The sequence below is a fragment of the Pseudophryne corroboree genome, chromosome 10 (assembly GCF_028390025.1).
Source record: "Pseudophryne corroboree isolate aPseCor3 chromosome 10, aPseCor3.hap2, whole genome shotgun sequence".
NCBI lineage: Eukaryota > Metazoa > Chordata > Amphibia > Anura > Myobatrachidae > Pseudophryne > Pseudophryne corroboree.
Window position 1 is genome coordinate 327304832 of NC_086453.1, and position 25600 is coordinate 327330431.

Sequence of the window (25600 nt, forward strand, 5' to 3'; positions counted from 1 at the left end):
CATAGTTATTGTTACAAAAATCGGGTTATTACTGTTGTTGTGAGCCATCTGTTCAGAGGCTACTTCGTTTGTGTTATCATACTGTTAACTGGGTTCAGATCACAAGTTGTACGGTGTGATTGGTGTGGCTGGTATGAGTCTTACCCGGGATTCAAGATCCTTCCTTATTGTGTACGCTCGTCCGGGCACAGTACCTAACTGAGGCTTGGAGGAGGGTCATAGGGGGAGGAGCCAGTACGCACCATGTGATCTAAAAGCTTTTTTAGATGTGCCCTGTCTCCTGCGGAGCCCGCTATTCCCCATGGTCCTGACGGAGTCCCAGCATCCACTACGGACTATGAGAAATAGAATTATCGGTAAGTAAATTCTTATTATTCCCTCATCTTTGTTTCTTTGAGGGAACGAAGAGGAACTCTGTTCTGATCTAAAGGGAAGGATCTGAATATTTGAATATTTGAATATCGACCGCTTTGCATACAAAACTAATACTCGAACAATTATCCCGTACTACCCGGGGTGCGCATATCTGCATTTTGTGAATTGTCCAATTGATATTGCTGCCCGATCTCCTGTCTAAATTGATCGGAGATCACAGGGGCATCATTTAATTGATGCCCGTTATTGCCAGAGCCGGCCCTAACCAATATGATGCCCTAGGCAAGATTTTGGCTGGTGCCCCCTAGCACCACCGCTAGTTCCGCCTCTGACCTTGCTGCACCCCTTTCCCAGCACCATCACCCCCCCTTCCCACCCCACACCCATAGCAGTCATTTTTTTGTTGTCCTACTCCATGTAATTTAAATAAGAACAGTGTCCACATTCGGCGCACAGCCCAGAAAGGTATGTGTTTTTTCTGGCAAAGGGCATGGCCACACAATAGTACCCCCAATTCAAATTATGCCTCACAGTAGTGCAACTTTATTCACAAGTTATCATACAATAGTGTCCCTTATTCACATTACATCACACAGTAGTACCAATTTACCTTATATACGTTACTTCTCACAGTAGTGCCCCTCATTCACATAACATCATACTGAATTGCTCCTTAATCACATTACACACCATATTGCTCTTGATTTTCATGACACCACACCATATTGCTCCTTATTCACATTACACCACACCATATTGCTTTTTATTCACAGTAGTGCCCTATCTATACGTTACGCCACACAGTAGAGCACCTTATACACATAATGTCACACACTGGTAATGCATTTATACACATAATACCACACAGTAATGCCCCTTACACATATGACACACATTATTAATGTCCTTATAAACATAGTGTGCCTTACACATTATGCCAACCCTTATTAATGCCCTTATACACATAATTTCCCTTACACATATGCCATACATTGTTAATGCCCTTATATACATAATGACACACATAATGTCCCTTACACATATGCCGCACATTATTAGTGCCCTTATACACATAATGACACTTATAGTGCCCCTTACACATATGTTACACATTATTAATGCCCTTATACAAATAATGACACATATAGTTCCTGGCATGAGTCTACTGGCAGCACTGCTAACTTCGGGTGCCTATTTTTTTATGAAAATGCATCTTATTTGCATTGCTATGTGGCTAGGATGCACAAGCAGCTTCTTCTGATTAAAATGATATGCAGCATGCCTATATATTGTGTGCGACTATGGCTGTATCTGCATACGAAATGCTGCACACAGAATATAGGCATGCCACATATCATTTTAATCAGCAGAAGCTGCTTGTGCCCCTAGGCATACCAGATGCCCTAGGCAATTGCCTAGTTTGCCTATGCCTAAGGCCGGCTCTGGTTATTGCGCTGATTGCGCCCATTAGTGTCTACTTTAGCTGCGTAAAGCAGCAAAACCTGAGTAAACTAATGGGCGCAATTGCGAAAATTGCCGTTTGGGTGCCCAAACAATCACTTTTCGCACATTTCAGCTCACCAGCTCGGGGGGCTGGCAGATGAAATGTGTTTCCCCGCGGTTCAGCGCGCCCAAACGAATTAACAATTGAATTACTCCATTGGGTGCCATCTAGTGGTGGCCACAGGGAGAAACTATTAAATACTCCCTGAGTCTGATGCCAGGTACATTCCGCTCTGAGGGGGTAATTCAGACCTAATCGTAGCAGCAAATTTGTTAGCAGTTGGGCAAAATGATGGGACTAATTCAGACCTGATAGGTGCTGTGCATTTTCGCACAGCAGCCGATCAGGTCTGAACTGCTTATGCGCCGCAGTGCGCTGGCGCATGTCAGACAGCCGTCGGCAGTCTCAGCCCTGCAATCGCCTCTGCCTGATTGACAGGCAAAGGTGGTTGCTGGGCGGGAGGGGGCGGGGCGGCGGCGTTTGGCCGCCGTTTAGGGGGCACGGTCCCGGCAATGCAGGTGTGCGGGGGGGCAGGGCGCGGGGGCTGCGTTATGTCAAGCGCAGCTGCTGCGACCCACACAGCGACTAGAAGCTCCCTGCCAGCATGCAGGAGCTGTGCTGGTAGAAAGCTACTCCTAAAGTACAAAAGCATCGCTGCTGAGCGATGCTTTTGTACTTGTGCGTAAAGTTGCACATCCTTTAAGCCACGCCTCCCGATCTGTAATGCCGCGATCACACTGCAGGGTGCGTGGCTATGATGACGCGATTCAGCAAGAATCGCGTTATCGACTGCCCGGACCGCCCACTTTACACACTAAGTGGGCGGATGGGCAGTGGGGACCCCTGAAATTGGGAGACTTGCCTGCTCTTCCGGGGGGCCGGGAGGGTCACCCGATTTTCGTGAGCCTCCCGGCCATTTCGTGACAGTAGGAAAGTATGCGCTGTATACTCCCGCGCCCTGGTTGCTGGGTACTTACAGCGGAGGCTCCGGTTTTCTTCAGTCAGACACACACACACCACCGCAGCTCTCCAGGTTCGCGTGGCCGCACTTCGAGAGGAGGTAAGTGGGTCCCCCAGGTGGGACCCACTAGAAATCGCGATCCGGTGCGGCCGGTGGGAAGCGGGCCACGCGCGCTGGCGTGGACACTGTGGTAGTACAAGGACCCCACTAGACCACTAGGGCAAGGGCACAGGTCGGTTTTACTAAAAAACGTTTGTGTATGGCCCACAGTACCCGGTGGTGAAGTCCAGCAAGGGGATAAGGCTCTGACCTGTAGCCCCTCCCCCAGCCCCAGGGCGCCATTTAGAGTAAATGTTCCCGCCCTGGAGCTGCATCTCTCTCTCCCTCACTCCCTGTCAGCGTTTGGGCGCCATTTTCACATGCTGAGCTGATCCTGGGACTGTTTGGGCAAATCCTCCTCTGTAAAGCCGCCTGCATGTCAGCGCTGTGCATTTTACAGGACACTTAAGTATTCTACATGTCTGTTGACAGTGTTAGTTAAGAAACAGTGCATTTATTCAGGGTAATGTAGTACAAGTTCCCTGTGATATACATCCAGTGTTTTACTGTGCATTGATATTAGAGATGAGCGGGTTCGGTTCCTCGGAAACCGAACCCCCCCGAACTTCACCCATTTTACACGGGTCCGAGGCATACTCGGATTCTCCCGTATGGCTCGGTTCACCCGAGCGTGCCCAAACGTCATCATCCCGCGGTCGGATTCTCGCGAGATTCGTATTCTATATAAGGAGCCGTGCGTCGCCGCCATTTTCACTCGTGCATTGGAAATGTTAGGGAGAGGACGTGGCTGGCGTCCTCTCCGTTTATTAATGTTGCTGCAAATATTTGTGCTTATTGCTTAATTGTGGGGACTGGGGAGCAGCTGTATTATATAGGAGGAGTACAGTGCAGAGTTTTGCTGATCAGTGACCACCAGTTTTATCCGTTCTCTGCCTGAAAAACGCTCCATATCTGTGCTCAGTGTGCTGCATATATCTGTGCTCACACTGCTTTATTGTGGGGACTGGGGACCAGCAGTATTATATAGGAGGAGTACAGTGCAGAGTTTTGCTGACAGTGACCACCAGTATATATAGCAGTACGGTATGGAAGGCCACTGCTCTACCTACCTCTGTGTCGTCAAGTATACTATCCATCTAGATTCTATACCTGTGGTGCATTTTAGTTTTGCAGTTTGCTGACAGTGACCACCAGTATATATAGCAGTACGGTATGGAAGGCCACTGCTCTACCTACCTCTGTGTCGTCAAGTATACTATCCATCTAGATTCTATACCTGTGGTGCATTTTACTTTTGCAGTTTGCTGACAGTGACCACCAGTATATATAGCAGTACAGTATGGAAGGCCACTGCTCTACCTACCTCTGTGTCGTCAAGTATACTATCCATCTAGATTCTATACCTGTGGTGCATTTTAGTTTTGCAGTTTGCTGACAGTGACCACCAGTATATATATCAGTACGGTACGGAAGGCCACTGCTCTACCTACCTCTGTGTCGTCAAGTATACTATCCATCTAGATTCTATACCTGTGGTGCATTTTAGTTTTGCAGTTTGCTGACAGTGACCACCAGTATATATAGCAGTACGGTACGGAAGGCCACTGCTCTACCTACCTCTGTGTCGTCAAGTATACTATCCATCTAGATTCTATACCTGTGGTGCATTTTAGTTTTGCAGTTTGCTGACAGTGACCACCAGTATATATAGCAGTACGGTACGGAAGGCCACTGCTCTACCTACCTCTGTGTCGTCAAGTATACTATCCATCTAGATTCTATACCTGTGGTGCATTTTAGTTTTGCAGTTTGCGGACAGTGACCACCAGTATATATAGCAGTACGGTACGGAAGGCCACTGCTCTACCTACCTCTGTGTCGTCAATTATACTATCCATCTAGATTCTATACCTGTGGTGCATTTTAGTTTTGCAGTTTGCGGACAGTGACCACCAGTATATATAGCAGTACGGTACGGAAGGCCACTGCTCTACCTACCTCTGTGTCGTCAAGTATACTATCCATCTAGATTCTATACCTGTGGTGCATTTTAGTTTAGGAGAAAAAATACAGAAGACTCTTGTGTGGGTGCACTCTTTTTTATATGTTTGTTAATATGAAAATATTAAAACATAACTTTTATTTGCTAATTATTCTTAAGAAAAAATCCACACTTGTATAGTTCACCACAATTATTTCATAACATTCTATGTTACTACATACAAATATGATTCAGCCCACCAGCATCTCTAGAGGATGCCATATCTATTGATGTGGCTGATCAAACTCAACAGGTTGGGATATATGTAGGCCACAACCAAGGTTAAAATATTTAAGGAAAATTGGGAATGTTCTGGTTAGTCTATATTATTAGACTTTAGAAGGGATGCAGACACTGTTGCTCTACATCCTGTTCCTATCCAACCAGCACAAGCTCTGCTTGTATTAATGGGACCTCAAGGGGTCGGACCTCAAGGGGTCAATATACTGAAATGTTATGAGTATAGATCCTTATTGGTATTGGACCAATTCCAATTTAAAACATATCAGGGAAGACGGTACTTAGAAAAGGTGAAATAACTAGGAAAGATAAGAAAAAGAGATGATTGAAGGAGAAAATGGTGATCCTGCTGTTGGCTTAGAGTCGAGAAGGTCATGAATTACAACACCGGGTATTCTCTGGGGGTCACCCTCACAGGTACTGACCCAGCCCACCACCGTTTTGCTTCCAAGATCGGACGAGATCGGGCTCTGTCAGTGGGGTATGGTAGTAATTTCTCGGGCCTGCTTATAGCCGACTCACCAATGAGAGTGCACCTAACGTTAGGTGCACTCTCATTGGTGAGTCGGCTATAAGCAGGCCCGAGAAATTACTACCATACCCCACTGACAGAGCCCGATCTCGTCCGATCTTGGAAGCAAAACGGTGGTGGGCTGGGTCAGTACCTGTGAGGGTGACCCCCAGAGAATACCCGGTGTTGTAATTCATGACCTTCTCGACTCTAAGCCAACAGCAGGATCACCATTTTCTCCTTCAATCATCTCTTTTTCTTATCTTTCCTAGTTATTTCACCTTTTCTAAGTACCGTCTTCCCTGATATGTTTTAGATTGGAATTGGTCCAATACCAATAAGGATCTATACTCATAACATTTCAGTATATTGACCCCTTGAGGTCCCATTAATACAAGCAGAGCTTGTGCTGGTTGGATAGGAACAGGATGTAGAGCAACAGTGTCTGCATCCCTCCTAAAGTCTAATAATATAGACTAACCAGAACATTCCCAATTTTCCTTAAATATTTTAACCTTGGTTGTGGCCTACATATATCCCAACCTGTTGAGTTTGATCAGCCACATCAATAGATATGGCATCCTCTAGAGATGCTGGTGGGCTGAATCATATTTGTATGTAGTAACATAGAATGTTATGAAATAATTGTGGTGAACTATACAAGTGTGGATTTTTTCTTAAGAATAATTAGCAAATAAAAGTTATGTTTTAATATTTTCATATTAACAAACATATAAAAAAGAGTGCACCCACACAAGAGTCTTCTGTATTTTTTCTCCTTCTCTAGTGTGTTTCTGACTCTGGGTGCACCACCAGACCCTACAATTATAACACGAATTACACGTGCATATTATATGTTATTCTGGTACTGTAGTATTATTATTATCATTACAAATTATCTTTTGGAACCTTCAGAATACTGGTGCGGAATCACGTCTACTTTGTGCATTTTAGTTTTGCAGTTTGCTGACAGTGACCACCAGTATATATAGCAGTACGGTACGGAAGGCCACTGCTCTACCTACCTCTGTGTCGTCAAGTATACTATCCATCTAGATTCTATACCTGTGGTGCATTTTAGTTTTGCAGTTCGCTGACAGTGACCACCAGTATATATAGCAGTACGGTACGGAAGGCCACTGCTCTACCTACCTGTGTGTCGTCAAGTATACTATCCATCCATACCTGTGGTGCATTTCAGTTGTGCGCAGTATATATAGTAGTAGGCCATTGCTATTGATACTGGCATATAATTCCACACATTAAAAAATGAAGAACAAAAATGTGGAGGTTAAGATAGGGAAAGATCAAGATCCACTTCCGCCTGCTGCTACTAGTCATGGCCGAGACAATGAAATGACGATGAAATGCCATCAACGTCGTCTGCCAAGGCCGATGCCCAATGTCATAGTAGAGAGCATGTAAAATCCAAAAAACAAAAGTTCAGTAAAATGACCCAAAAATCAAAATTGAAAGCGTCTGATGAGAAGCGTAAACTTGCCAATATGCCATTTACAACACGGAGTGGCAAGGAAGGCTGAGGCCCTGGCCTATGTTCATGGCTAGTGGTTCAGATTCACATGAGGATGGAAGCACTCATCCTCTCGCTAGAAAAATGAAAAGACTTAAGCTGGCAAAAGCACAGCAAAGAACTGTGCGTTCTTCTAAATCACAAATCCCCAAGGAGAGTCCAATTGTGTCGGTTGCGATGCCTGACCTTCCCAACACTGGACGGGTAGAGCTTGCACCTTCCACCATTTGCACGTCCCCTGCAAGTGCTGGAAGGAGCACCCGCAGTCCAGTTCCTGATAGTCAAATTGAAGATGTCACTGTTGAAGTACACCAGGATGAGGATATGGGTGTTGCTGGTGCTGGGGAGGAAATTGACAAGGAGGATTCTGATGGTGAGGTGGTTTGTTTAAGTCAGGCACCCGGGGAGACACCTGTTGTCCGTGGGACGAATATGGCCATTGACATGCCTGGTCAAAATACAAAAAAAAATCACCTCTTCGGTGTGGAATTATTTCAACACAAATGCGGACAACAGGTGTCAAGCCGTGTGTTGCCTTTGTCAAGCTGTAATAAGTAGGGGTAAGGACGTTAACCACCTAGGAATATCCTCCCTTATACGTCACCTGGACCGCATTCATCAGAAGTCAGTGACAAGTTCAAAAACTTTGGATGACAGCGGAAGCAGTCAACTGACCACTAAATCCCTTCCTCTTGTAAACAAGCTCCTGCAAACCACACCACCAACTCCCTCAGTGTCAATTTCCACCTTACACAGGAAAGCCAATAGTCCTGCAGGCCATGTCACTGGCAAGTCTGACGAGTCCTCTCCTGCCTGGGATTCCTCCGATGCATCCTTGAGTGTAACGCCTACTGCTGCTGGCGCTGCTGTTGTTGCTGCTGGGAGTCGATCGTCATCCCAGAGGGGAAGTCGGAAGACCACTTGTACTACTTCCAGTAAGCAATTGACTGTCCAACAGTCCTTTGCGAGGAAGATGAAATATCACAGCAGTCATCCTGCTGCAAAGCGGATAACTCAGGTCTTGTCAGCCTGGGTGGTGAGAAACGTGTGTCCGGTATCCACCGTTAATTCACAGGCAACTAGAGACTTGATTGAGGTACTGTGTCCCCGGTACCAAATACCATCTAGGTTCCATTTCTCTAGGCATGCGATACCGAAAATGTACACAGACGTCAGAAAAAGAGTCACCAGTGTCCTAAAAAATGCAGTTGTACCCAATGTCCACTTAACCACGGACATGTGGACAAGTGGAGCAGGGCAGACTCAGGACTATATGACTGTGACAGCCCACTGGGTAGATGTATTGCCTCCCGCAGCAAGAACAGCAGCGGCTGCACCAGTAGCAGCATCTCGCAAACGCCAACTCGTTCCTAGGCAGGCTACGCTTTGTATCACCGCTTTCCATAAGAGGCACACAGCTGACAACCTCTTACGGAAACTGAGGAACATCATCGCAGAATGGCTTACCCCAATTGGACTCTCCTGGGGATTTGTGACATCGGACAACGCCACCAATATTGTGCGTGCATTACATCTGGGCAAATTCCAGCATGTCCCATGTTTTGCACATACATTGAATTTGGCGGTGCAGAATTATTTAAAAAACGACAGGGGCATGCAAGAGATGCTGTCGGTGGCCCGAAGAATTGCGGGCCACTTTCGGCATTCAGCCACCGCGTGCCGAAAACTGAAGCACCAGCAAACAGTCCTGAACCTGCCCTGCCATCATCTGAAGCAAGAGGTGGTAACGAGGTGGAATTCAACCCTCTATATGCTTCAGAGGATGGAGGAGCAGCAAAAGGCCATTCAAGCCTATACATCTGCCCACGATATAGGCAAAGGAGGGGGAATGCACCTGACTCAAGCGCAGTGGAGAATGATTTCAACGTTGTGCAAGGTTCTGCAACCCTTTGAACTTGCCACACGTGAAGTCAGTTCAGACACTGCCAGCCTGAGTCAGGTCATTCCCCTCATCAGGCTTTTGCAGAAGAAGCTGGAGACATTGAAGGAGGAGCTAAAACAGAGCGATTCCGCTAGGCATGTGGGACTTGTGGATGGAGCCCTTAATTCGCTTAACCAGGATTCACGGGTGGTCAATCTGTTGAAATCAAAGCACTACATTTTGGCCACCGTGCTCGATCCTAGATTTAAAACCTACGTTGTATCTCTCTTTCCAGCAGACACAAGTCTGCAGAGGTTCAAAGACCTGCTGGTGAGAAAATTGTCAAGTCAAGCGGAACGTGACCCGTCAACAGCTCCTCCTTCACATTCTCCTGCAACTGGGGTGCGAGGAAAAGGCTAAGAATTCCGAGCCCACCCGCTGGCGGTGATGCAGAGCAGTTTGGAGAAAGTGCTGACATCTGGTCCGGACTGAAGGACCTGCCAACGATTACTGACGTCGTCTACTGTCACTGCATATGATTCTGTCACCATTGAAAGAATGGTGGAGGATTATATGAGTGACCGCATCCAAGTAGGCACGTCAGACAGTCCGTACGTATACTGGCAGGAAAAAGAGACAATTTGGAGGCCCTTGCACAAACTGGCTTTATTCTACCTAAGTTGCCCTCCCTCCAGTGTGTACTCCGAAAGAGTGTTTAGTGCAGCCGCTCACCTTGTCAGCAATCGGCGTACGAGGTTACTTCCAGACAATGTGGAGAAGATGATGTTCATCAAAATGAATTATAATCAATTCCTCCGTGGAGACATTCACCAGCAATTGCCTCCAGAAAGTACACAGGGATCTGAGATGGTGGATTCCAGTGGGGACGAATTAATAATCTGTGAGGAGGGGGATGTACACAGTGAAAGGGGTGAGGAATCGGAGGATGATGATGAGGTGGACATCTTGCCTCTGTAGAGCCAGTTTGCGCAAGGAGAGATTGATTGCTTCTTTTTTGGTGGGGGCCCAAACCAACCAGTCATTTCAGTCACAGTCGTGTGGCAGACCCTGTCGCTGAAATGATGGGTTCATTAAAGTGTGCATGTCCTGTTTATACAACATAAGGTTGGGTGGGAGGGCCCAAGGACAATTCCATCTTGCACCTCTTTTTTCTTTCATTTTTCTTTGCATCATGTGCTGTTTGGGGACTATTTTTTTAAGTGCCATCCTGTCTGACACTGCAGTGCCACTCCTAGATGGGCCAGGTGTTTGTGTCGGCCACTTGTGTCGCTTAGCTTAGCCATCCAGCGACCTCGGTGCAAATTTTCGGACTAAAAATAATATTGTGAGGTGTGAGGTATTCAGAATAGACTGAAAATGAGTGTAAATTATGGTTATTGAGGTTAATAATACTATGGGATCAAAATGACCCCCAAATTCTATGATTTAAGCTGTTTTTGAGGGTTTTTTGTAAAAAAACACCCGAATCCAAAACACACCCGAATCCGAGAAAAAATTTTCAGGGAGGTTTTGGCAAAACGCGTCCGAATCCAAAACACGGCCGCGGAACCGAATCCAAAACCAAAACACAAAACCCAAAAAATTTCCGGTGCACATCTCTAATTGATATATGTATTAATCTGTATAGCTTTACTCAGTATTACTTAGTATTGCTGGTCCAGTGCAGTTTTATTGCATGTCATAATTTCTGCATTGTACATGTGACTGCGTGTGTGTGCATATACAGCTGCTGGGTGATTTCTACTCCGTGTATCTCACTCAGATTGCTATCCCTATATTCTGTACCCTGCAGGGGGCTAAGTGCGTCAGGGGTATTAGTTCATATAGGTGTTTCACAGGATATACTTATTGAGTATTTTTCTCTGTGATTTTCAGTCACCATATACCTCTGTTTGTGATAATACACTGCACAGGGGGTTCTTGTTAAGGTATTAAGCTGCTGATATTGTACTAGGTTGCCTGTGAGTTGAGCTTTCAGGTATGTCAGCTACAAGGGGCGATGGAGCTGGGGCTGATCCCACAATGCGTGGTGGTAACGCTGCAGACATATTGGAGGAAAACATCAGCAGCCGAGGGTTCAGGTTCTGGGGGTTCTCTACCGCCCAGTGGGTCTGTAGCAACAGGGGTTCATAATGACCCACCTTGGGCTACTTTCTCTACGTTAAATAAGCCGGCAACTAGACTTATGCTGCCTTACGTGCCAGTACAACCGCATATTGTCCCTGTGGTTAATCCGCCATGGACAGATCAACTGTCCACTCAGTTACAGCAATTGAACCACTCATTGACTAAACAGAAATGCAACCCTCGACCGCCTAAGACCAAGGGGTCCTCTAAGCAGACCATTACTTCCTCTCAATCCACCCACGTCGCAGACACCTCGTCTGATGAGGATGGCGTGTATACTGACCGCACAGACTCTGATCCAGATACTTCTGATGGGGAATCCTTGTCACAGGTGGATGTTCCTTACTTGATGGAGGCTATCAAACTGATTCTTAAAATTACTGATGACCCAGAGCCTGAGGCTACCTCTAAGAAATCGGACAGGTTTAAACGTCAGAAGGTCGTTAAACAAATTTTACCTCACTCTGACCATTTAGTTGACATACGTCAGGAATCCTGGGAAAATCCAGGAAAGTAATTCACACCTCACAAGAAGATGCTAGCTCGCTGTCCGCTCGCTGCGGAGCTAAGTAAAAATTGGGAAACACCCCCGCCAGGGATTCGCAAGTGGCGCGGCTGGTGGTATCCTCAGCTCTGCCTGTAACTACCGTCACTTCTCTGAAACGGATAAGCGCGTGGAGGGTTGCTTAAAGGCGATTTACACCCTCGCAGGAGCTGTGCATTGGCCCACTATTGCAGCGACATGGGCTGCAGAGGCTATTGAAGCGTGGGCTCAGGAGGTGGAAGCGGAGCTGCCTTCCAACTTTTCTGATAATGCTTGACAGTGTCTCTCGTATATTGTCACAGCATCTCATTACCTTAAGGAGGCGGCTTCTGATGCTGGTGTTCTGGCGGCCAAGGCTTCTACTACGTCCATTTTGGCTCACCGGATCGTATGGCTACGGTCCTGGTCTGTGGACCTGGACTCTAAGAAAATCTTGGAGGTGCTCCCTTTTATGGGAGACATTCTTTTTGGAGAGGACCTCAACAAGATAGTGGCTGACTTAGCTTCTGCTAAAACAGCGTGTCTACCTAGTTCTGCTCCTTCAGTGCTGAAGGCTAAGAGTACTTCCTTTCGCTCCTTTCGTCCTTCAGGAAAAGCCAAAGGTCAGGCGTACCCGAAAAAACAGGCTCGCACTTCCAAAACCGCTAAGCCCAAGCCTAAACGTGCCTGGGCTGCCCGTCAGCCTGCTTCCAAAACTGACAAGCCTACTGCATGACGGGGCTTGCCTCCATCTGGGGGATCCCAGAGTGGGAGGCCGACTTCTAGGGTTTACCCAGGAATGGTTGAAGACCACTTCCAATGCCTGAGTGCGGGAAGTCGTCACTCGCGGATACGCCATATCCTCAAGAATCATCCCCCTCATCGATTTTGCCTGACAGACATCCCATCAGATCAGGTGAAGGCAAAATCTCTTCATTCGGTGGTACAGTCCCTCCTGGACACAGTAGTCCAGGTGCCTCTGGCTCAGAGAGGCAAGGGGTACTATTCACCACTGTTCCTAGTCTTGAAACCGAATGGGTCCTCTCGGCCCATTCTCAACCTCAAGTCCTTGAACAAATTTGTGAGAGTCTCCAAGTTTCATAAGGAAACTCTTCGCTCTACTGTTCTGGCCTTGGAGCCTGGGGATTATATGGTCTCCCTGGACATACAGGATGCTTACCTTCATATTCCTATTGCAGTGTCGCATCATCAGTACCTGAGGTTTGCTGTGGGCAACCTCCATTATCAATTTCGGGCATTACCTTTTGGTTTGACCACAGCCCCGCGTCTTCACAAAGGTCATGGCGGTAATGATGGCTGTACTTCGCCGTCAAGGGGTCAGGAACCTCCCATATCTGGACAACTTGTTGATCCTGGCAAATTCCCCAGAAATTCTCCTACGTCATCTGGATCTGACGCTCCAGTTTCTGCAAGCCCACGGGCGGCTCATTAACTGAAAGAATACTTCCCTGGTCAGAGCATGGTGCACCTAGGGGCATTGTTGGACACTCAAAACCAGAGGTTGTTCTTATCTCAGGTGAAGGTCCTGAAACTTCAGGACAGGATTCAATGCTTCCTATCTCGTCCGCAAGTGTCACTACACTCGGCGATGCAAGTGCTAGGTCTCATGGTGTCGGCTTTCGACATGGTGGAGTACGCTCAATTCCATTCCCGCCCTCTACAGAAACTGATTCTAGCCAAGTGGGATGGCCTGCCTCACCGGATCAGGTCTCACATTATCTCCTTGTCTCTGGAGGTCCGTCTGTCACTGAGCTGGTGGCTGCAGGACCATCGATTGAGCAGGGGTCGTCACTTCTGGATCTCCAACTGGGTCCTCCTGACGATGGATGTCAGTCTGAGAGGTTGGGGAGCGTTGTTGGAGCAACACTCCCTTCAGGGTCGGTGGACCAAGGAAGAGTCTCTCCTCCCGATAAACATTCTAGAACTGCGGGCGGTGTTTAATGCTCTGAAACTGGCCCAGCATTTAATACAGAACAGGCCTGTTCAGGTACAGTCGGACAACGCCACCACGGTGGCATACATAAATCATCAAGGCGGCACTCGAAGCCGCCAGGCAATGAGGGAAGTATCAAGGATTCTTCAGTGGGCGGAACGCCATCTGCCAGCCATATTGGCAGTGTTCATTCCGGGGGTCCTAAACTGGGAAGTGGACTTCCTCAGTCATCAGGACGTACACACCGGAGAGTGGAGCCTCCATCCAGAAGTATTTCCACTCCTAGTGGACAAGTGGGGTCTCCCAGATGTAGACCTGATGGCGTCTCGACACAATCACAAGGTTCCGGTCTTCGGAGCAAGGACAAGGGATCCTCAAGCAGCGTTTGTGGACGCACTGGCAATGCCATGGAACTTTCGGCTGCCGTACGTGTTCCCTCCGGTGTCACTTCTGCCCAGGGTAATAAGGAAGTTCAAACAAGAAGGAGGACTCCTGATTCTGATTGCCCCTAGCGTGGCCCAGACGGCATTGGTTCTCAGACCTTCAGGGTCTATCGATAGAGCGTCCCCTTCTACTTCCACAGCGCACATACCTCCTCGTTTAGGGTCCTTGTGTATATCAGGATTTGGCCCGATTGGCTTTGACGGCGTGGCTCTTGAAGCTTCGTTCTAAGGGCCAAAGGATTTTCTGAGGCGGTCATTCAAACCATGTTGAAGGCCCGGAAACCAGCTTCGGCTCGGATTTACCATAGGGTCTGGAATTCCTACTTTGCTTGGTGCGCAGATAACAATCATGACACTTACAAGTTTAGTACGGCCAAACTTTTGGCCTTTCTACAACAGGGCCTGGATTTAGGCCTTCGTCTGGCCTCCCTCAAGGTTCATATTTCTGCCTTGTCTGTTTGGTTTCAGAGAAAAATTGTGACTCTGCCTGATGTTCATACTCATACTTAGGGTGTGTAACGGATTGAACCTCCTTACGTCCCGCCTGTGGCTCCTTAGGATTTGTCGTGGTTCTGGAGGCATTCCAAGAATCTCCGTTTGATCCTCTTGAATCTGCAGACCTTAAGTGGCTTTCTCTTAAGCTATTGTTTCTGCTGGCTATTGACTCTGCTAGATGGGTATCGGATTTGGGTGCCTTGTCGGGTAGGTCCCCCTATCTGATTTTTCCCCGTGACCGGGCGGTTCTTCGAACACGTCCCGGCTATCTACCTAAGGTGGTGTCATCTTTCCACCTTAATCAGGAGATCGTAGTTCCGGCCTTTGTCTCTCCTGAATTGTCTTCCAAAGAGCGGTCTTTGGATGTTGTACTGGCTCTCAGTATCTATGTGAAGAGGACAGCTTCTGCTAGAAAGTCTGATTCTCTCTTTGTACTGTTTGGTTTTCACAAACGTGGCTGGCCTGCTCACAAGCAGACCCAGGCCAGATGGATTAGAATGGTGATTGCACATGCTTATGTACAGGCTGGTCGCCCAGCTCCTGCTACTATCAAGGCCCATTCTACTCGGTCAATTGGACCTTCTTGGGTGGACCGCCGTGGTGTGACCATTGAACAATTGTGCAAGGGGCGACGTGGTCCTCAGTGAACACGTTCACAAGGTTCTATGCCTTCGATACTTCCGCCTCCCAGGATGCTTCCTTTGGACGCCGGGTTCTTGTGCCCGCTACATTGCGTCCCCTCCCATGAGGAACTGCTTTGGGACATCCACAAATGTTATTTCATGTGGAACCGCAGTGTATCCCGCAGCAAAAAAGGAGATTTATGGTAAGAATTTACCTTTGTTAAATCTCTTTCTGCGAGGTACACTGGGTTCCACAGGGCGCCCGCCCTGATGCACTTAGCTTCTTTGGGTTTGTATGGCATTAGCCGCTGATACCTTCTCCTGTCATGAGAATATGGTGAACGTGGATACTAGCAGTTGTTGTCTCTTTTACCTGTTACTGCATTGGACTGGTTAACAAAACTGAGCTCCTGTGCACGGAGGCGGAGTTATAGAGGAGGCGGCGCTATGCATTCTGGGAACAGTCAAAGCTTTTAGCCTGTTGGTGCCTCGGATCAAGATCCTACTCTACACCCCAATGTTATTCCCTGTGGAACCTAGTGTACCTTGCAGAAAGAGATTTAACAAAGGTAAGTTCTTACCATAAATCTCCTTTCTCATACGTCCAAGAGGATGCTGGGGACACCATAAGAACCATGGGGTATAGACGGGATCCGCAGGAGACATGGGCACTTTAAGACTTTGAATGGATGTGAACTGGCTCCTCCCTCTATGTCCCTCCTCCAGACTCCAGTTTAGAATCCGTGCCCAGGCAGACTGGATGCACACTGAGGAGCTCTAATGAGTTTCTCGGAAAATACTTTATGTTAGGTTTTTTATGTTCAGGGAGCACTGCTGGCAACAGTCACCCTGCATCGTGGGACTTAGGGGAGAGAAGTCAGACCTACTTCTAGTGAGTTTAAAGGCTCTGCTTCTTGGCTACAGGACACCATTAGCTCCTGAGGATTTGGAACACTAGGTACGCCTAGGGGTTCACTCCCAGAGCCCGCCGTCACCCCCCTTGCAGAGCCAGAAGTCAGAAGACAGGGGAGTAGAAGAAGATAGAAAACTTCAGTGACGGGTTCTGAGGAACCACACAGCGATCGCGCTGCGCGCCATGCTCCCACACACAGCGACACTACAGGGTGCAGGGCGCGGGGGGGGGGGAGGTGGCACCCTGGGCAGCATACAAATCCTCTTTTCAGGCTGGAAAAGTTAAATTGGAGTGCCTTGGCACTAAATTCTTACCCCCGCCAGCATTATTAGTTTAAATAATAGCGGGCTGAAGCGTGCCATGAAGGGGGCGGAGCTTAGCCCTCACAGCTCTCATCGGCGCCATTTTCTCTCAAATTTGGTGCTTAAATAAGTTATTATAAAGCGCTACAGGGTCTGAGGTATTATATATTAAGGTTTCAGAACCGGGTCAGGCGCTGGGTTGTGAGCTGGCAAACTCTCTCTGTGTTTCTCTGACAGGCTTTACTGTGGGTCTGTCCCCCTTTTGGCCCAGTGTGTCTGTGGGTGTCGGTACAGGTGTGTCAGCATGTCTGAGGCGGAGTGCTCTTCCCAGGACTGTGTTAGGGTCAGAAACGGCTGTGGGAGTGACCCTGTCGGCACCGCCGACTCCTGACTGGGTAAATGTGTTGAATGCTTTGAATGCTAATGTGGCTCTTATTAATAAAAGATTAGTTAAATCTGAGTCTCAGAACCAGGTATGGAAAAAATCTGTGGAGGATGTGTTATCACAGGTCCAGACCCCCTCGGGGTCACATAAACGTTCGTTTGCTCAGTTAGCAGACACGGACACCGACTCCAGTGTCGACTATAGTGATTCCAGATTAGACCCAAAATTGGCAAAGAGCATTCAGTACATGATTGTGGCAATAAAAGACGTGTTGCATATATCCGAGGACCCTGCTGTTACTGATACTAGGATCTGTATGTTTAAGGGAAAGAAACCTGAGGTAACGTTTACTCCCTCTCATGAACTGAATGCCCTTTTTGAAAAAATGTGGGAAAATCCTGACAAAAAGTTTCTGATTCCCAAAAGGATTCAAATGGCATATCCGTTCCCCTCTGGGGATAGAGGAAAGTGGGAGTCACCTCCCATTGTGGACAAGGCGCTATCACGGTTGTCTAAAAAGGTGGCTTTACTGTCTCCTGACATGGCAGCCCTTAAAGATCCTGCGGATCGTAGACAGGAAAATACGCTAAAATCCATTTACGTCACCACAGGTACACTACTCAGACCAGCTATTGCATCGGCGTGGGTGAGTAGTGCTATCGAAAAGTGGGCAGATAACTTGTCATCTGATATAGATACCCTGGATAGGGATACCATCCTTTTAGCGCTGGGTTATATCAGGGACGCTGCAGCCTACCTAAAGGAGGCGGCGAGAGATATTGGCCTCTTGGGATCAAGGGCCAATGCCATGGCAGTCTCAGATAGGAGAGCATTGTGGATTCATCAATGGAATGCTGATGCTGACTCTAAGAAAGCTATGGAGTCTCTACCGTGGTGTATTGTTTGGTGAAGGTCTCGCTGAGTTGGTATCTACGGCTACCGCGGGTCGTCATTTTTGCCTTATGTTCCTCCACAACAAAAGAACGCTCACCACTTGCAGATGCAGTCCTTTCGGCCAAATAAATACAAAAAAGGCAGAGATTATTCCTTCCTTGCTAATAGAGGAAGAGGAAAAGGTAAAAGATCTCAGGCCGTGGCAGGTTCTCAGGAGCAGAAGTCCTCCCCGGCTTCTGCCAAATCCACCGCATGACGCTGGGGCTCCTCTGCGGGAGTCTGCACCGGTGGGGGCACGTCTCAAGCTCTTCAGTCAATTCTGGGCTCGTTCGGCCCTAGACCCATGGATTTTAGAAATAGTGTCCCAGGGGTACAAACTGGAGTTTCAAGACGTCCCCCCTCGACGTTTTTTTTCTTCAAATCAGCCTTACCAGCTTCTCTTCCGAACAGGGAGGTAGTATGCGATGCATTACAAAAGTTGTGTCTGAATCAAGTCATTGACAGGGTTCCCCCGGCACAACAGGGAGAAGGCTTTTATTCAAGCCTGTTTGTGGTTCCGAAGCCGGACGGCTCGGTCAGACCAATTCTGAACCTAAAGTCCCTCAATCTTTACCTAAGAAAATTCAAATTCAAGAAGGAATCTCTGCGAGCAGTGATCTCCAGTCTCGAGGAAGGGGATTTCATGGTGTCGGTCGACATAAAGGATGCCTACTTACACATCCCCATATATCCTCCGCATCAGGCTTACCTGAGGTTTGCTACTCAGGATTGTCATTACCAATTTCAGACGTTGCCGTTTGGTCTGTCCACGGCTCCGAGGATTTTCACCAAGGTAATGGCGGAAATGGTGGTTCTCCTTCGCAGGCAAGGAGTCACAATTATCCCTTACCTGGACGATCTCCTGATAAAGGCAAGATCCAAAGACAAGCTGGAGCAGGACATTGCGCTCTCCCTGACAGTTCTGCAACAACATGGTTGGCTCCTAAACCTGCCGAAGTCACAGTTGAATCCGACGAAGCGGCTGTTGTTTTTGGGAATGATTCTGGACACGGAATTACAGAGAGTTTTTCTTCCAGAAGAGAAGGCTCTGGAAATTCAGAGTTTGGTCAAACAAATTCTGAAACCAGCGAGAGTATCAATTCATCAATGCACTCAGCTGCTGGGGAAGATGGTGGCGGCCTACGAGGCAATTCAGTTTGGCAAATTCCATGCCAGAGTGTTTCAGTGGGACCTATTGGACAAATGGTCCGGATCCCATCTGCACATACACCGGAAAATAATTCTATCCTCCAAGACCAGAATCTCACTCCTGTGGTGGCTGCACAGCTCTCACCTCCTAGAGGGAAGCAGGTTCGGGATCCAGGACTGGAGCCTAGTAACCACGGATACGAGTCTCTGAGGCTGGGGAGCAGTCACACAGGGGGAAACCTTCCAGGGAAAATGGTCAAGCCAGGAAGTTTGTCTACACATAAACGTTCTGGAGTTAAGGGCCATTTACAATGGCCTTCTTCAAGCGGAACGTCTTCTTCGCAACCGGCCCGTCCTAATACAATCGGACAATATAACAGCAGTAGCGCACATAAACCGCCAGGGCGGAACAAAGAGCAGGGCGGCAATGGCAGAGGCCACAAAAGTTCTCCGCTGGGCGGAAAGACATACAAGCGCCCTGTCAGCAGACTTCCTCAGCAGACACGATCTCCATGTGGGGTCTTCATCAAGAGGTCTTCACAGAAGGGACAAGTCTTTGGGGAATTCCTCAAATAGACAAGATGGCATCTCGCCTAAACAAGAAACTTCAGAGATATTGTTCCAGGTCAAGGGACCCTCAAGCAATAGCGGTGGACGCGCTGGTAACACCATGGGTGTTTCAGTCAGTGTACGTGTTTCCTCCGCTTCCACTCATTCCTAAGGTGCTAAAGATCATAAGAAGAACAAAGGTTCAGGTGATCCTCATTGCTCCGGACTGGCCAAGGAGGACTTGGTATCCAGATCTTCAGGAATTACTCATAAGAGATCCCTGGCCTCTTCCTCTACGAGAGGATCTGTTACAGCAGGGGCCGTGCGTGTACCATGACTTACCACGGCTACGCTTGACGGATTGGCGGTTGAACGCCGGATCCTAGCCCGAAAGGGTATTCCCAGTGAAGTTATTCCCACACTTCTTCAGGCTAGAAAAGGAGTAACGTCTAAACATTATCACCGTATTTGGAGAAAATATGTGTCTTGATGTGAATCCAAGAAGGTTCCTACGGAAGAATTTCAACTAGGGCGTTTTCTCCATTTCCTGCAAGCAGGTGTGGATGCGGGCCTAAAGTTAGGCTCGATTAAAGTACAAATTTCGGCCTTATCGGTTTTCTTTCAAAATCAATTGGCCTCCCTTCCAGAAGTTCAGACTTTTGTGAAATGAGTTTTGCACATCCAACCTCCATTTGTGCCCCCAGTGGCAACATGGGATCTTAATGTGGTGTTGCATTTTCTCCAATCACATTGGTTTGAACCTTTACAGAAGGTTGAGTTGAAATTTCTCACTTGGAAAGTGGTCATCCTGTTGGCCTTAGCATCCGCAAGGCGGGTGTCTGAGTTAGCGGCTTTGTCTCACAAGAGTCCTTATTTAATCTTCCATGAAGATAGAGCGGAGTTGAGGACACGTCAACAATTTCTGCCGAAGGTGGTTTCATCGTTCCACATGAACCAGCCTATTGTGGTACCAGTGGCTACTGACGCCTTCGCGGAGTCAAAATCTCTTGATGTTGTCAGGGCCGTGAAAATTTATGTCCCCAGAACGGCTCAACTTAGGAAAACGGAAGCTCTGTTTATCCTGTATGCTGCCAACAAGATTGGAATGCCTGCTTCCAAGCAGACTATTGCGCGCTGGATCTGTAATACGATTCAGCATGCTCATTCTACGGCTGGATTGCCGTTACTGAAATCAGTGAAGGCCCACTCTACCAGAAAAGTGGGCTCATCCTGGGCGGCTGCCCGCGGAGTCTCGGCATTACAACTCTGCCGAGCAGCTACTTGGTCGGGTTTAAACACTTTTGCGAAATTTTACAAGTTTGATACCCTGGCTGATGAGGACCTCATGTTTGGTCAATCGGTGCTGCAGAGTCATCCGCACTCTCCCGCTCGTTCTAGAGCTTTGGTATAAACCCCATGGTTCTTATGGTGACCCCAGCATCCTCTAGGACGTATGAGAAAATAGGATTTTAATACCTACCGGTAAATCCTTTTCTCTTAGTCCGTAGAGGATGCTGGGCGCCCGTCCCAGTGCGGACTCTATCTGCAGTTATTAGTTATTAGTTATGTTTACACACGGGTTGGGTTACGTTATGGTCAGCCTGTTGCTGACGTTGTTCATGCCGTTGACTGGAGTTTCTGTTAAATGCCATGTTGTACGGCGTGTTTGAGGTGTGAGCTGGTATGTATCCCACCTTAGTTAACAATAAATCCTTTCCTCGAAATGTCCGTCTCCCTGGGCACAGTTCCTATAACTGGAGTCTGGAGGAGGGGCATAGAGGGAGGAGCCAGTTTACACCCATTCAAAGTCTTAAAGTGCCCATGTCTCCTGCGGATCCCGTCTGTACCCCATGGTTCTTATGGTGTCCCCAGCATCCTCTACGGACTAAGAGAAAAGGATTTACCAGTAGGTATTAAAAAATCCTATTTTTATTGCATCTTCTCATCTGCTTTAAGTGTGTACACACTCCCCGACACATATATATAGCATTTAAGACCGAATGACGAACTATATATGGTTAAAATGTTCTGGTTGGCCATGCTGCATGGCAACTCGGAATATATTGAATACGACCTGGTTCACTGTACTGAAGGATGGAATGAGGGAACGTCCCGTCGTTCATTACATTGTTATGGTGTGTACCCGGCCTAACTACAAATTGACAGTTGGAGTTTGGTTGAGCTAAAGTACTCTGTGCTGCTGGTAACATACTAAGGCTCTGATTGGTTGCATGTTGTTCTTCCATGTTAAGCTTGTTTACACATGTACACTGATTAGTTGACTGGCCTCAAATACTCTGTGCTGTCATTTGCTGCCTATAGGTTGTTTTCAGCCTTGCTCCCTCCATCTTGCTTGTACATGTGTCCCAGTTTTGTGTAGATCATGTTAAGTGAACTATAAAATCCTGCTACCAAGGCGCAATCACCAATACATGTTTTCCCTCTAGCAACCCACATGACACTTTGTTTTCTGCCAGGACAAACCATTCCGTTAGCTACACCACTAAATAGTAGGTTAATTGTTCATTTATAAATAAACAGGTGATCCTGACAACTGACATCCGATGAGCCCACATTGACATATGCGCTCTGTGTTCCAGCTGCTGTCTGAATTGAAATCTGAGGTAACCAGGAGGAATAACATGATTGCCGATTTCAAGAATGAAATTCACAGACTGCAGAAGGAGATGACAGATTACCAGACACACAAGAGAATGTACGAGGGTGATAAGAACCAGTTGGAGAGACAAATGCAGGACTTGGCAGCTTCAGAGCAACATGCCAAGGTGTCTTTGGAGATTGTGCAGTCCAAGGTAGCAGCAGTTTGTCCTGTCATTTACTGTGCTCATCGGTAATGGCAATATGTGTATCAAATGTGCTAGCAAAGACAATACTATCATAATGTATAGGCATACTGGGCAGCTGCCTAGGGGCCTACAATTCTCTGGGCCTTCAAGCAGGGTCTGGTGGAGGTTACACAATCAGAGCGGCCAGACAGCATTCTCTACCAGCCTGCAGCCAGACAGTGAATGGATGTCAGCATGCTGATTGGTGGTATGTTATGATTTTTTTTTTGGTTCCTGCAAATGGTGTGTAGGGGCCTCAGTGCAGTGCTTTGTCCAGGGCCTACAATGCTGTTAAGACGGCCCTGAGCAAAGACAGTCACGTACAGATGGAGCCACACTTATTCAGTGCAGCTCCATTGCAGGCGTGCACTTCCGGCGTGACTAGGCAATCCGTCCGCCTAGCCCCGCCGGGAGTGCACAGGGACGCTCTCCCATTCTTGTGAATGGGGCGTGTCTCCATCACGGGCGTGCCCGCCCGGACGGAGATGCTTTCGGCGTTAGGTGTGCCCAGGCACAGACGGGAGCCACGACTAGCATGGCCCCATCTTTACCTCACAACTGTACCGATTTGCGCAGTGTCCCGCGGTGGGGTGGGGTGGGGGGCAGTTGGGAGGCTCCTGTCGCTTGCTGCTCTGCTGTAAAGCAGCGGTGAATAGACGCTGTGTGCATGCGCACACAGCGCCTATTCACAAACACAGAGGGAGAGGGGGCATGCCAGCAGCTCACCATATTTCTCCTTATTTACATTACACCACACCATATTGCTCTTTATTCACATTAGACCACACAGTAGTTCCCTTTTTATACGATACGCCACACAGTAATGCCCTTTCTATGTTACGCCACACAGTAGAGCACCTTATACACATAATACCACACATTGGTAATTCATTTATACACATAATACCACACAGTAATGCCCCTTACACATGACACACATTATTAATGTCCTTATAAACATAATGCACCTTACACATTATGCCAACCTTTATTAATGCCCTTATACACATAATTTCCCTTGCACATATGCCGCACATTGTAAATGCCCTTATACACATAATGATACACATAATGTCCCTTACACATATGCTGCACAGTATTAGTGCCCTTATACACATAGTGATACACATAGTGCTCCCTACACATATGTTACACATTATTAATGACCTTATACACATAATGACACATATAGTTCCTGGCGTGAGTCAACTGGGAGCTCTGCTAATGTCGGGTGCCTATTTTTTATGAAAATGCATCTTATTTGCATTGCTATGTGGCTAGGATGCACAAGCAGCTTCTGCTGATTAAAATGATATGGGGCATGCCTATATACTGTGTGCGACTGTGGCTGTATCTGCATATGAAATGCTACACACAGAATATAGGCATGCCGCATATCATTTTAATCAGCAGAAGCTGCTTGTGCCCCTGGGCATACCAGATGCCCTAGGCAATTGCCTCGTTTGCCTATGCCTAGGGCCGGCTCTGGCTCCACACATGCTCAATCAGTGCCGTAACTAGACATTTTAGCGCTGTGTGCAAGAAATGGCATCGGCGCCCCCCCTCCACGGATACCGATGGCAGTGCGCGCCGCAGGCGCGTGCAAAAAATATAGGGGCGTGGCTTCATGGGAAAGGGGTGTGGCCACAAAATAATACCAATTCATATAATGGTGCACAGTAGTCTCCATTATTCAAATTACGCCGCACAGTAGCACCACTACACCAGGCAGAGCCCCTTTTACACCTTACGGCAGACAGCGTCCTCTATTTACACATTACGGCAGACAGCGTCCTTCTTTTTTACATATTACGGCAGACAGCGTCCCCGTTTTTTACACATTACGGCAGACAGCGTCCCCATTTTTACACATTACGGCAGACAGTCCCCCTTTTTACACATTACGGCAGACAGAGCCCCCTTTATACACATTGCGGCAGACAGCGTCCCCTTTTTACACATTACGGCAGACAGCGTCCTCTTTTTACACATTACGTCAGACAGCGTCCCCATTTTTACACATTACGGCAGACAGCGTCCTCTTTTTACACATTACGGCAGACAGCGTCCCCATTTTTACACATTACGGCAGACAGCGCCCCCCTTTTTTACACATTACGGCAGACATCGTCCCCATTTTTACACATTACGGCAGACAGAGCCCCCTATTTATGGCTCTGCCCTCACCTCCTCTTTGTCAGGCAGATATCACTAACCCTATCAGATATCACTAACCCTATCACTGACCCTATCAGATATCACTAACCCTATCAGATATCACTAACCCTATCACTGACCCTATCAGATATCACTAACCCTATCAGATATCACTAACCCTATCACTGACCCTATCAGATATCACTAACCCTATCACACACTAACCCTATCAGATATCACTAACCCTATCAGATAACCCTAATGGCATCCTCCTCCAGGCTGTCCCCTGGTACCTTCAGAGGCTGCGGCTCCGGGCGGCGGGAGACAGTCGGCAGTGCGGGTGAATGCCGTGCTCTGTGTCCGTGCAGAGCGGGCGGCTCTAGGCGGCGGGAGACAGGCGGCAGTGCGGGTGAATGCCGCGCTCTGTGTCCGTGCAGAGCGGGCGGCTCCGGGCGGCGGGAGACAGGCGGCAGTGCGGGTGAATGCCACGCTCTGTGTCCGTGCAGAGCGGGCGGCTCCAGGCGGCGGGAGACAGGCAGCAGTGCGGGTAAATGCCGCGCTCTGCGTACATGCAGAGCGGGCGGCTCCGGGCGGTGGAAGACAGGCGGCAGTGTGGGGGAATGCCGCGCTCAGAGTCCCTGCAGAGGCGGAGGCTCTGACGCGCGGCGGGAGACAGGCGGCAGCGCTGGACTCTATAGTGAGAACTGTGGCTGCGGCCGTGTATGGGTGGGGGTGTGCTGCCGATGGTGCGCCTTCAGCGCATGTGCGCTGTGGGCAAGGCACCATCGGCACACACCTAGTTACGGCCCTGTGCTCAATAGTCGCATTAGCGGCCATCTTGGTACAGGGAATAAAACTCTCCTGAAGGAGTTTCAGAATGGAGTCTGTGCTGTAGCACACTCCACTTTCAACACATAGTTGAGCTATAATTCCTTATTTACTCATTATATTGCCTACAGCATAAATATAATCATTGGAAGGCATATACCTGCCCTATGCTTCCCTGGCACCTGTAATATAGCAATGACAGAAGTTGTGGTCTATTATACTGTCATTCTCATGAATATTGGCTCAC

The 25600-nt window shown here is 48.0% G+C and overlaps 1 protein-coding gene and 2 pseudogenes across 11 annotated transcripts in view; 2 read left to right on the plus strand and 1 right to left on the minus strand.

The window, feature by feature from the left end:
• Positions 1-25600, plus strand: part of CCDC27 (coiled-coil domain containing 27) — a 281519-nt gene that overhangs the window by 229404 nt on the left and 26515 nt on the right. For all 11 annotated transcript variants that reach the window (XM_063943570.1, XM_063943568.1, XM_063943573.1 and 8 more), the window contains one exon: positions 22123-22335. In XM_063943570.1, the coding sequence (XP_063799640.1) occupies positions 22123-22335 (213 nt within the window). The remainder of the gene's footprint in view (positions 1-22122; positions 22336-25600) is intronic.
• LOC134968394 (5S ribosomal RNA) lies at positions 5558-5676 on the minus strand (annotated as a pseudogene).
• On the plus strand, positions 5769-5887 carry LOC134968395 (5S ribosomal RNA; annotated as a pseudogene).